At 56.0% G+C, this 12335-nt stretch overlaps 1 protein-coding gene across 10 annotated transcripts in view; it reads right to left on the minus strand.

Moving 5' to 3' along the window:
* DLG3 (discs large MAGUK scaffold protein 3) overlaps positions 1-12335 on the minus strand; it is a 75626-nt gene that overhangs the window by 12587 nt on the left and 50704 nt on the right. For 8 of the 10 annotated variants that reach the window (XM_071757448.1, XM_071757446.1, XM_071757447.1 and 5 more), the window contains 4 exons: positions 12135-12294; positions 7789-7945; positions 7351-7453; positions 1756-1870 (listed from right to left, as the gene is read on the minus strand). In XM_071757448.1, coding sequence (XP_071613549.1) covers positions 1756-1870; positions 7351-7453; positions 7789-7945; positions 12135-12294 — 535 coding nt within the window. Of the gene's footprint in view, positions 1-1755; positions 1871-6809; positions 6925-7036; positions 7188-7350; positions 7454-7788; positions 7946-12134; positions 12295-12335 lie in introns of those variants that run through there. The other 2 variants (XM_071757455.1, XM_071757456.1) reach the window with 2 other exon arrangements.

Consider the following 12335-nt stretch of genomic DNA (forward strand, 5'->3'; position numbering starts at 1 on the left):
AGGCACATGCCTGCCTGCCTGATCCCCACCCCTGCCCTGCCCCAGTGGTGGTGGACTTTGCCCTGTGGCAGGGCAGGCAGGCAGGCAGCAGATCAACTTTCCTCATCTCTGCCTGTGCTGTGCAGCTGCAGCTCTGAAACACGTGGTGACCACCAGCACCTCCAAATCAGCTCCGGCAGGCACTCAGGTGCCCAGCTCTGGCCATGTTGATGGAATGCACAGTGTAACCCAGTCTCACAAACTTGACTGAAGCAGCTGGGCAGCAAGTCCTGTAAATGATGTCCTGTCCACAGCGCAGCAGCTCAGCTGGTTTCAGGTAAACTGGGCTTGAAACTACTCTGCCCAGAAGGGCTGGGACAGCCTGGGTGCCCAGCAGCTCTTGCAAGAACATTTTACAATTTGCATGGCCACCAGAGAAAGGGAAGGTCAGAAAGAGCCACGCTGAGGGAAAGGTCTCCTCTGGGATCACCTCTCAGCAAGGTGCTGCCCAGCCATGTGGGTTTATAGGAGGTCACACAGTGCTGCAGAGGCCAAAGCCACATTAAGGGATGCACCAAAAGATGTGTCAAACCACAACGAGCCTAGAAGCAGCAGGGAGCTCTCTGATTCATAGCCATGGCCCAATATATTCAGCACCTGTCCAGGCAGGGAACAGGAGAACCACAGGCTCAACTGAAGCTGGACCTAACCTAAACCCTGTTCCAGCCACGAGAGTGCCCATTGGACAGCAAGGGAGCAAGGGCAGAACTAGGAAGACGTTTGTTCATTGCATGATCCCAGAAGGGAGCCCCAAGATGCTAATATCAAGCAAGATGTCTGCAGAGCCTCAAGGAAAGGCATGAACTGTAGAAACTCAGAGCTGCAGCTCTCACCTTCTACCAGGCCAGGCTTGCACCAAGAAGGCCCTCTGAATGGGGCTGCTGAGACTGATGCCTTGGCCCTTGTCATCCTTCCCCCAGGGAAAGAGATACATTCCTTGCTCCTGACAGCCCCCAACCCCAACAAGCTGTGCAGGGCAAGGATTTACAGGATTATTTTAATTAAGAAAATTACTCACTAGCTGTCATCCCACTTGTGCTGTGAAAGGCAGGAGGTGGCAAGAAGCAGGCAGTGAGCAGGGGCTACCTTGTCAGTGCAGGACTTGCAGCTCTTAGAGCTGCATGTCTACTTGACCCCTGCCTGCCCAATGCTTGGCTCCAGACCAAAAGCACACTTGAGGGCTCAGAGCAATAATCCTCCTAAGAGCTCATCCCCCTTCCAGCAAGATCCTGCCACAGTAAGGGCAGGAGGAGATGGGAAGAAGCCTGTTAGCAGGCAGTGGTTCAAAGATAGCACCCTGAATGCTGCCCTGAGCTGTCCAGAGCATAAGTGATGCTACATTCCCAGCCCATTTCCCAGTGGGCTGTTATGGTCAGCAGCTGCCCAGGCCTCTATAGAGATATCTGTGCATTCCAAGGTGGAGTGGCCCTCAGAAGAGGCACTTGAGTTCAGAGCACCCAGCCCTGGCAAACGAGAGCAGGAACACCACTCTTTCTGCTGCACCCTCTGGGCTTCACGATGCCTCTGTCACACTCACTGCCTTGGCCTCTGAAGCACCCGTTTGCAGAAGTGCTGCACGGCCCAGGCTGAACTGTCACATCCCACACTGAGGGATATACTCATCCCACCCACATCTGACTGTCTGGAGCAAGGTAGCAGGCAGGGGAGCAGGAAGAGGAGCAGGCAGGGGAGCAGGAAGGGGGGGGTCAGCCTTACCGGACATAGAGAGATCTCTTCTCGCTTGTCCGGAGTGAGCCGGAGCCAGAGCTCATGCTGCTGTTCATCATCTGCTCCCTCAGGTCGTGGATCTTTGACTCGAAGCGGCTGTACTCTGTGAGTAAAGAGCTGATCAGTGCAGGCAGGAGCTGCCCCTGAGCTACACGTCTGTGTTGAGAGGCAATGAGTCTGTCTGTGAGGCATCTTGCCCGTGTGCCCGTCCGTCCCCACACACGAGAGACAATGAAGTCAGAGAGGCTGCAGCACCCTGTGGGAGTCCACACCAGGCACCAGCTGCTCCAAAATTCACCCCAAACCCCCCTCCACAGGCAGTTTGAGCAAGGGCTGCCGAGACCTCCACCACTGCTGAGCTGCTGCTCAGTGAGGGAATGGGTGGGCAGGACTCAGCAGGCTGCTGACCTAGAGAGCAGTTCAAACAGAGGAATGGAGCCCCTCCAGGAGATTGTGACCCACCAGCTGGAAGAGCAAAGGGCACAACTGCAGCCATCACTGGCTCCCTACTCACCACTCTACTGGCAGGACGGGGAACAGAGAGCCAAAGCACAGCCCTCACCCAGGGAATGGTAGCAGGGAAGAGGAATTCACCTTTTGGTCCTATATCTCAATAGCAGAGACCCACCAGAGCTGCCAGGGGACCCACCAGAAGCCACTGTCACCACCTCCCCACTGGGCTGCTGGACAGGAGCAGTTGACACCCTGCTTCCTGCTGCTGCACCAGCCCAACTTTCAGCCAGGTATAAAGGCTGGGCCAGCAAGCAGAGGGTGGAGGCACCGGCCCTGCTTACCCAGGACTGACCAGGGAAGTTTTGCCAGATGCTGAGTAACTGTGGCATCATGACACCAGGGAAACTGCTGGCACTGTCACAGCCCACCCTAACAGTTCTCACCTGGTACTCTTGATTTTGTCCCTTGGGCACAAACTGCAGTTATGGCCCCATATACTGGCAAGAAGGAACCAGCCTCATATCTGCTGTATGAGTTGTATACAAAGCCCTCTCCACAACCCAGCATTTTAGATGTGGTTTGGGGATTATTTTTTTTTTTTGTGACCCAGAGCAGAGCTCCAGCAGCATGGTGGATTTTGCAGGCTGCTGCCTGGCCTGCAGAGATGCATTGGACAGGAGCAGCAGGAACAAACACACTGCTAAGGAATGCACTGTGGGCTGTGTTTGAGAACGAGCCCCTCACTCTGAAAGGGAGAAAGTGACTCTCACTGCAGACACTTCTGCAGCTACATCTTGGCATTTACTCACTATCCAGTCATTCACTCTGCAGCTGGACCCACCAAGGCATTCCCTGGCCCAGCACTCTGCCAATTATGCATTTTTATTTAAAGACTGGAAAAAAAAAAAAGGCAGATACATGCAAAACACTGAAATTAAGCCCTTCCTCCTGCTGCAGGGCATCAAGAGGTGCTACACACTGAGCAGGGTCAGCTACTTAATGCAGAGGTCACCAGATCCCCAGTGACCCCAGTTGCTCTGATGTCAAGGGGTGCCCACTGCCCCTGACTGCTTGCTGCTTGGATAGGGAAATGCAGAAGTGGCCAGGCAAGCAGTGCTTTCACACTCATAAACCTGCACTGTGGTTTTACAGAGCTCCTAGCAGAGTAAGGTGAGCTTCATCCCACTCTTCACCTCTTGCCCCACACCAGGGTGGACCACAGCATCTGCAGTGCAGCTCATTCTGCCCCAGGAAGTTCATCAGCTCTTATATCCCAGAAAAGCATCCGTCAGAAGTAGGTACAGATGCTCCATAAATCCTCTTCAGTATGGAATTATTATTACCCTCAAAAAGCTGAAGTGGTGCTACAACCCCTGACCCCAAGTTGTCCCAGACCCTGCCAGGGGCACTGACTCTGCACATTCCACACTGAGGGGATCACTGCTCCCCACCACGTGGGCTCGCATCCCTTCCATAACACCCTTCTCCACGAGGAGCACAGTGTGGAGGACAAACCACACTGGATTAGGCAGGCAGCAAAGTGGCAGGGGCAGGGATGTTGTGAGGGCAACCTTTGGGTGCCATTGCCCTGCCAGCAGCCATGTCCCCTGCAGGCAACCCAAGGGCAGAGCTCTCAAACACCCTGCCTTGGCCAGTGCACTCCATGGAAAGGGGCTTTCCAAATTTTGCTGAAGTGGCCACACTGCTTGGAGGGACTTGGAAAAGTCATACCTGCATGACAAGCACAAGCCAGGCTGGATGCAGCAAACTGAAGAACTGAAGTGCTGTTTTGGCTTTATCCTCCAGAGAGCAAACACAACACCCTAGGGTCTCTCAAGGAACCCCCAATTTACGTTGGCTCTGACTGTGAGAAGATGCAGGACAGAGGAGAAGCCAGCCTCAAAACCAAACCTACCACCTCCACCACCACTCTCCCAGTGCAGGGGAGGCAAGGTTACTCCAGGATCGAGCTTGGAAGCTGCCACCAGCCCTCCTTATCTGCAAGCTGTAGCAGCCTCTGAGACAATTACTGGCAGTTAACCCTCAGCAAGCAACACTCCTGACTTTGCTCTCTGGCTCAAAGCTCTGCACCCCAGAACATCTGCACAGCCTAAAGTTGCCTGGGAAGTGTGCTCATGGATGGCATGGTGGGGAAGTGAGCCATGGCTGAACCCCATCTCCCCAGCATTCCCATGGGACTCAGGTGCTGGACACACTTATCAAGAATGAAAAATATGCAACAGGTGACTCAGCACCTCTCACCACAAGTGTCCCTGTGGCGCTGTGCCACGCACCAGGAGGTGCAGGATGTTTGCTATTACCACTCAGCAACTCAATAAAAACACTGCTCCACCCTCCCACCACTTTTTCCTTCCCTGGGCCTGATCCTGGACCATGGAATAAGTTCAGTGCTGTGAGCAGGCTATGCCCCAGGTGCACCCAGGTCACAGACCATTAAGATGAGGCAGGGATCACCTGCCTGCACCAAGGGCCACCAGCAGTGTGGTGCAGCTGTAAATATATCTAGTAGAGCTAAACATGATAGTGGGTTTGCAGTCAATTTCTGGGCACCAGGAGACAGCACAAGGGGAGAAGGCACTAGTAGAAAAGGAACTGCATTGGAAAGCAACCCCCGAGGGTACATAAAACCTTGTGTGCTCGCACGATTCTCTCCAGCATGCAAACCTGCAGGCCAGGCTGGCTCTGCCAAGCCCTCAGCAGAGCCCCAGGCTGCTTGGCCACATGCTCCAGGCCAGACACCTGCAACAACTACCCTCAGCTTTCCCCTCCCCTTATCACCCTGACCCCACACACCTTCCAGCAGAGGGGTTAAAGTACAGACAGGTTCCTGCAGGCACACATGCTGCAGGCTCAGGTGACTGGAGGGGAGCAGGACAACTGGAAAAACTTGAAGGCTTTTTAAAGAGTCACTGCAGTCCCGGCACTTCCCTTTGAGTGACGAGGTCAGAGAAATGCTGTTCTTTGAATTCTTGTATTTTCAGGCAAGGAATACCAAGGCTTTGTTGCGTGGGGCGTAAGGAAGGGGAATTGCCAAACCCAAGTGCTAGTGACAGCATCAAAGGTCAGGGTGAAAAGTACTCAATGGGAAGCAACCTCAGGAACAGCTCAGAGGCACCATCACAGGGAGCAGCCTCCTCTTCCTTGACAGCGTTCAGCAGTGGTCAGAGGCACTGCACTCACTAGGCACAGGTGTTCAAAGGAAAGACAGGAAAGGAGCTCCTCTCTCTATCCTTCCCTGGCTTTGTCTTTGCTTCTTTCAACTCCTAGTGCCTGGTAGGACCTCACAAGGAAGGCTCCTAACCTCAAGACCTGCACAAGTAGTCTCTTTGCTCCCCTAGTGAAGTCAGATGCAGAGCACACATGCACTCATCCAACACCCTATGGGCAAACCCTACCAACACTTGTGTACAAAAGAGAGGTGCCATCCTTCTCAAAGCCCCTTTCCACCAGAATCTGCTCCTTTGGACATTCCATAATCCCCCTCTCCCGCCCTTTCTACAGCAACGATGCACGCAGAAGACAAACATTTGGGAGCAAGTATCACCTCAAGGGGACCCAGCTTTACCTGCACCTGGAGGTTCATGCCAGGGAGACCTTTCTCCTTGGCTCCCAGGCCTTCAAGCCTCTGAAGGGCTGAAGTCAAGTCCCAAAAGACAAAAGTCTGTATTTTGTAGCAGCAATACTGCCCCCCAGCACGGCTGCAGCCTGGGTGCTGGGTGCTGCTGCCTGCACAGACCAGCAGCCATCATGGACCCAGAAACACATCAGCTACAAACCACTGACATTTCAGCCCTAGTCTAAAAGATTTTTGTCCTGCTTCACATTTAGGAGTCACTCTTGGTCGGTGTCTCTGCCAAATCTCAAGTAGCATGGGGAGCCAAAACCACAGAACCATTAAAGTGCTTCCCAGAAAGAAAGAATGAAAAAAAGAAAGAAAAAAAGAAGCCAAAACAAAAAACCCCCCATACCTACAGCACACCCCTTGAGCAGCACTAATAGCTCTGCAGCCCAGTGGCCTCTGCCATGGGACAGAGGAGTTACAGCAGGGACAGAAACCCTCAGGGCAGTGCCCAGGGATGCACATGAGGGGGCACAAGGCAAAGGGCAGGCGAGGGGTGGCATGGTGGCCTCAGTGAAAAGGACCAGAACTGCTGTAGGAGAAAATCAGTGGGGCTCAGGAAAGCCACTTGCAGCAGGGAACGTGAATTCCTGCATCCTGGCACCAGTACCTTGCCTCCGGGGACACGGAACAGCCCGGCAGCAGACCCGGGAGCAGCTCATCACTCGCCCTCCCCAACACTTGCCCTTCCCCACGGGTGACACCTCAGTCCCCACAGCTCCCTTTCTGCAGCAGCCCTCCCTCCACTTGCTGCCCCACGCAGGACCCAACCACCCCTCGCGGGACCACCTCCCCCAACACCTTTGCTAAGGGAACTAAAGGCCAGACGGGATGCTCAAGAGCCGGGAACGAGCACTCCACCCAGAACCGAGGCCACAGTTCCAGCCCGCTCCCCCCAGGCCCCCCGGAGTCCACGGCGCTGGGGAGGGGGGGGAGAAGGGAGCCGTACCCCAGGACGACGGGCGGCAGCTGCAGCCGTGAGACCCTCCAGGGCACCCTCTCGGTCCCGGGTCCCCCAGCAAGGCTCAGGGGACCCCACAGACCGAGGCCTCCGATAAACAGCCAACCCCGCCCCCCTCGAGCCGAGGTCCCCCCCCCGGCCCAGGCCCCGCCTGTGTCGCCGGTCCAGCTGCAGGGCCGGGAAGGCGCAGGCGAGGTCGGCGGAGCCCCGCTCACCTGCAGGCCGGCGTGTGGCGGTGGCGGTGGCCGCAGCCCCGGACCGGCCGGCCCGAGCACAAAGCCGCGCAGACCCCGCCGGCGGGACCCCCCCGGCCCCCACCGCCCAATCGGCGGCCGCACCTCCCCGCGGGGCCGCCTCGCGCCAATGGGCGCCTCGCCGGCCGCCCCTCCCCCCGGCCTCCCGATCCGCGCGCCAGCCGCCCCGCCCCGCCCCCTTCAGCTGCACGCGACGCCCCGCCCCGCCCCCTCTCCCCTCCCCCCCCCCCCTCCCTTGTTCTTGCTGCCGGTTCCCCGGTCCCGGTGTCCGGTACCTTCGGGCCGGTACTGTGCGATGATGGTCACCGTCTGCCCCGCCCGCTTCAGCGCCGCTGCCGCCTGCTCATGGCTGGCGTTGCGGAGGTTCACGCCGTTCACCTGCCGGGACAGAGTGGCTCCGCTGGACCGGACCGACACGCCCTGCCCTGCGGCTCGGCCCAGCAGCCCTGTATCCGCAGTACGAACTCTCGTCACCCATCCCCTAAGCCCCCAGCATCGGCATCTCTAGAGCATCCCAGGCACCGGGGTCCCCTCTGCGGGCAATGAACCATTCCCCAGTACTCCACCGCGGGACAGATCCCGGCACCCGCTGCTCCCGTTCTGTGAACCCAGGGGCCACATCCACGACCACACTGGGGCTGGACACCCTGCCGAACCGTATCCTGGGTGGCAGTGGACAGGTGTCCCGGGGGTGCCCTCCCGGGAATACTCACCGAGAGGATGCGGTCTCCCCTCCGCAGCTCCCCGCTGAGGTCAGCAGGTCCTCCGGCCAGGATGAAGGACACGAAGATCCCCTCACCATCTTCCCCTCCGACAATGTTGAAGCCCAGGCCAGTGGAACCTTTGTGCAGTATGATTTTCCGGGGCTCCCTGGAAGGAGAGATAGAGGATGGGGAGACATCAGGGTGAGGAGCAGCGAATCTGGTGACTCGGCTGTGCCTGTGCTTCCCAGGACACGGGTGGGTCTGGAGTCACCCTGCGTGTGACTCAAGCCCTCAGCACAGAGGAGGCTGATAGAGAAGAGGTGAGGGCACTTGCACAGGTGACATGAGACAGAGCATCCATCCACCATGAAGCCACACACAGAAGCATCGGACTGAGGCAGCATCAGAGGCCATGAGCCAGGGCATCAAGGCTGGCACAGCCATACCATGCCAGGGGGATCAAGCACTTCCATGACTGTGCAGCATGGCAAGAGTGCCTGCAACCTCATGCACCTACATGCCACAGTCCTGTGCAGCTCAACAGAACTGCTAAATTTTTGTATGATGACTTAATTCTTTTAAATTAAGATAGGCAGGTAAAGGCAGAAAGATTGCCTAGCATCACAAAAAGCCTGCATCAATTTTTGTTTGGGAAAAAAACCCCAAGCCTGATGGGAACAATGGCAGCTCCCAAGCTCAATTGGTGCATTAAAATACAAGGGAATAAATGATACCAGACAATTAGCACTGGCTGGTGATTACTGTCAGCCAGCACAACACTGGGGACCACTAGAACATCTGCTGTGGTGACTGGCTGGATCCCAGGCCCTCCAGCAGGTACACAAGGGCCAAGGACCTGCCAGAGAGCTCAGCAGCTTGATCAGTTCCACACCTGCTGGGGAGCAGAGGGGGAGCTCCAGAACATGGTAGGAGAGATGTTTGAACCCCAGAGGTATGGCACTGGCCAACAGCACCTGCAGTGGACCTTGAAATGATGGCAGACTTTTGCTAGGGAGACCCTGGGCCACCAAGGAGGCTGGCCCAGCTGCCCCCTCTGTCACCCTTGGCTGCTGGTGACAGCTGGGGAAAGAGTGAAGCTGAGGCAGCACAAGTGGAGTGGGGACCCAGAAGAATAAAGTTTGGCTGAACAGACAGCACGAAGCCTTGCAGCCTGGCAGCATGCTTACAGGCTCATCCAATGAAGTATCTTTTTCAGCCCCTTGGATCAGTCTGTAACACTTGGATAACTGCTGTCACACAGGCAGATGGGAGAAAGTTTTGGTGCTTTCATGGATGCAAGAGGCAGGATTAACTGGCAGGGACATGCACCAGCACACTAGGAAGCGTTGCACCATCCTTCCAGGGTTCCCATAGGCTGAATGCCACTTTGCTCCATGTAACCACCTGATAAAGATCAAAAGGAGCAGGAGACAGACAGGATGCCCTGCAAGAAGGTCTTGGTTGGTTTCTGCCCTGCTCAGGCCCTGGTCTTTGTACAACTCAACTCTCCTGTCTCTCCCAGCTGCTCCTGCCCCTGTCCCCACTCCTCCCACCAGGCACAGCAGCATCCTTGTCCCCTGTCAGAGGTCAAGCATCCTCCTATGGCCTTGCCTCTGCCTGGAAGGGGATAGGGATGACTGGATATTGATGGTGAACACTGCAGTGTGGCAGCCTCTGCTGGCAGCAACAGCTGGGACATGCAAGGGGCAAGAATGTTCTCAATGCCCTGCACCACAGCAACCTGAGCTGCTTCCCAGACCCACACACAGGTGTTTTTATGGAAAGGTGCTGAAAGAAACCTTGGCTCTGCTTGATTGTACCAACCTAACTCTCCAGACTTGGGCAAGCACCCAAGAGAGGCCAAATTCACAGCCTGGCTCCCTGTGTCTCCAGCTCCACACACAGCCCCTTGCCTTCAAACGCAGAGGTACAGCAGTCATAACTCCATCTATCCATTTCTGATGAGATAAAAGCTGAATCTACCTTGTGACCTCCAGATAATACCTGCTTTATCCTTATGGCTTTTGGATGCATTCCAAGCTCTGAGCTAAGGGGAACTCAGGCCTCAGCTGGATCATAGCATGGGGCTGGGACACACCAGAGGAGACCAGGGAAACACCATGGGTACCCCATGTCCTCAGGATGCCACCAGTACTTGGCCCAGGGGCCACTGTATCAGGGCAGGGAGGGCTATAGCCATCAGTCCCTCTGCAGCAAAGCTATGTTCAGGGATAGAGATCTCCCAGGAGAAGAAATAGGTCAGATCTATGGGTCTGCAAACCCTGCCTCCAGCAAGCTGATGAACTTGCTCTGCCCCTTGGGTTTTGCTGCTCTCCAAGCAGAGTGCAGGAACCACCACCCCAGCACCTTCAGCACCATGTGGGGATCAGACAGTTTGGTGGAAAGTAGAGACACTACAGGAACCAAGAAGAGGAAATGAGGCCCTGGACAGGTACATGTCACATCTCACTCATGAGACACCCTCTCTGCTTCTATCCTCATCCGGGGAGGCCTGAATCCTACAGGCAGATCCCATGCTAGACACTGCAGCATTAGCATTGGAACCTCAGCACAGAGTGACTGCAGGAATTCTGTGGGGCTGTGCTGGGTCTGAGTTGCAGTGGTGGAACTCATTGGAAAACATGCTCTGGTTCCTGGCCCTGGTTGCTGCTCCAGGGTCACTGGAGCCATGTCCGTGTCTGCAGCAGCACTTTTGCCTATGGGAGGGGAAAGAGGATCCAGGCCAGGACCTTTGCTTCTGGGGAATGCCTGGAAGAGCTGCTGCCTTTGTCCATACCAGCATTTCGACCACACTGGTTCCAGTGCACAATCTTGGTGATGCAGGAGCCAACAGACCTGCAGCCATGAAGCTGGGGTGTCGGTGCACATGAGGTTTTCAGCACAGTCGGGGGTGCGGAGCCCCCTGTGGGCTGCGAATCTGGCCGAGAGGAGGGGGCTATGGCTGAGAGCAGTGGCCAAGCCTGTCTCCAGCAGGGCAGCACCATCCCCTAGTGGCCACTGGCACGTGCTGCATCAGTGCCACGGCCAAGACACTGCTGATGCCATTGCCACCGGGCTGCTCTCTCTGCTCTCTGGCCCGCAAACAAGGACGTCGGACACCATGGTGGGATCGAGGCCCCTGGCAAGAGACAGATGGTGGGTTGTCCAAGCGCTGGTACACAGTCCCTTCCGTGGTGCAATGTAATGGCAGAAAGCACTGGTCCTGCATGGGGCATCATCCTCCAGTGCCCTGACAGCACAGGATTTCCTACACTCAGCAAGTGTAGGCTACAAGAACCAGCGTTTTTGGTGCTGAGACCGGGCAGGAGAGATGAGGTGTGGGCAGAGGCCTGCACAGGTCACAGTGCACAGAGGCATCAAGCTGCAGCCAAGCATCAAGAAGCAAGCCACTCCCTGAGAGGACAGCAGACCTGACACCAGATGGCAACTCTGTCATTTGCCAGCATCCTGCAGAAGGGGACAATCCCAGTTGAGGCTATCACATCTTCCATTGAAAATGCAACCCCAAAACCAGCATGCAACTTCTCTCCTAACTGCAGAGCCAGTTCTGAGACTAACCCGAGTGCCAGTCCTAAGAATACAGCCTGAGCCCTAGAGCCCTGGTCCTGGGGATACCAAATCCAGAGCAGGCTCAGCACTGGCCCCAGGGCTGTTGCAAGCAGAGGGAAAGCTGTGAGCCCAAGCAAGCAGAGCAGGATCAGCCAGGTCTCACTCTCTCATCCTCAGCATGAGGCTTTTGAGAAGTTGTACACCAGATCTAGGCTCAGAGCAACATCTCCTTTGTGTTCCTCTTTATTTCCTGAGTTCAGGAAACAAACCTGCTTGTGCACTGTAAATTATGCTAGAGGGGCAAAGGGGGCCATGCCAGGGCTGCACAGGGGGCTGTGAAGCTCAGGGCTGGCAGCTGGTGAACTGGCACTTGGTTGCAGGTGTTTTGGGATGCTGTGCTTGGGGAGCATGGGAGAAGGAACCCTACTTTTACCTAGAGCTGTGCTCTCTCCCCAGCCCCTCACCAGTGCTGCTTATATTGAATGGCACCAGAAGAGTAAGGGAACATTTTACGTTCCAGGTATTGTGAAACAAGAGAACGAAGCTGAAATGCAGATGTGCAAGGCTCAGGGACGAGCAGGAGAGGGAACAGGAAAGGGGGTTACTGCATTGAGCTAGAGAGTGAGCAGAGAGCTCACTGTGGGGGCTCCAAGCTTTGCACCATGCATCCACTAAAGGGCTTCTGGCTGAGACTCTCCACCAGCAGTGAGGATGAGGTCAAGCAACCAGGTTTGGAAAGAAGGAAGGAGGAGAAGGAACTAGGGATGCTCATGCCTGGTACCCACCTGGTGAATTCCTCATCCCCAATCATGTGCCGAGGGACGGGTGAATACCGGGATGGAGTCACCTGGGCAGGGATGGGGTAGGCAGGCTTGCTCTCCATGCTGCCCAGGTAGCCCAGACTGGAGTTATGGCTTAAGTGGTTGTCAGTCAAGGCTGAGAAGGCTGCAGGGAAGGAGAAGGGCATCCATCAGAAGTAGAAATCC

The sequence above is a fragment of the Heliangelus exortis genome, chromosome 14 (genome assembly GCF_036169615.1).
Source record: "Heliangelus exortis chromosome 14, bHelExo1.hap1, whole genome shotgun sequence".
In the NCBI taxonomy this organism is placed as follows: domain Eukaryota; kingdom Metazoa; phylum Chordata; class Aves; order Apodiformes; family Trochilidae; genus Heliangelus; species Heliangelus exortis.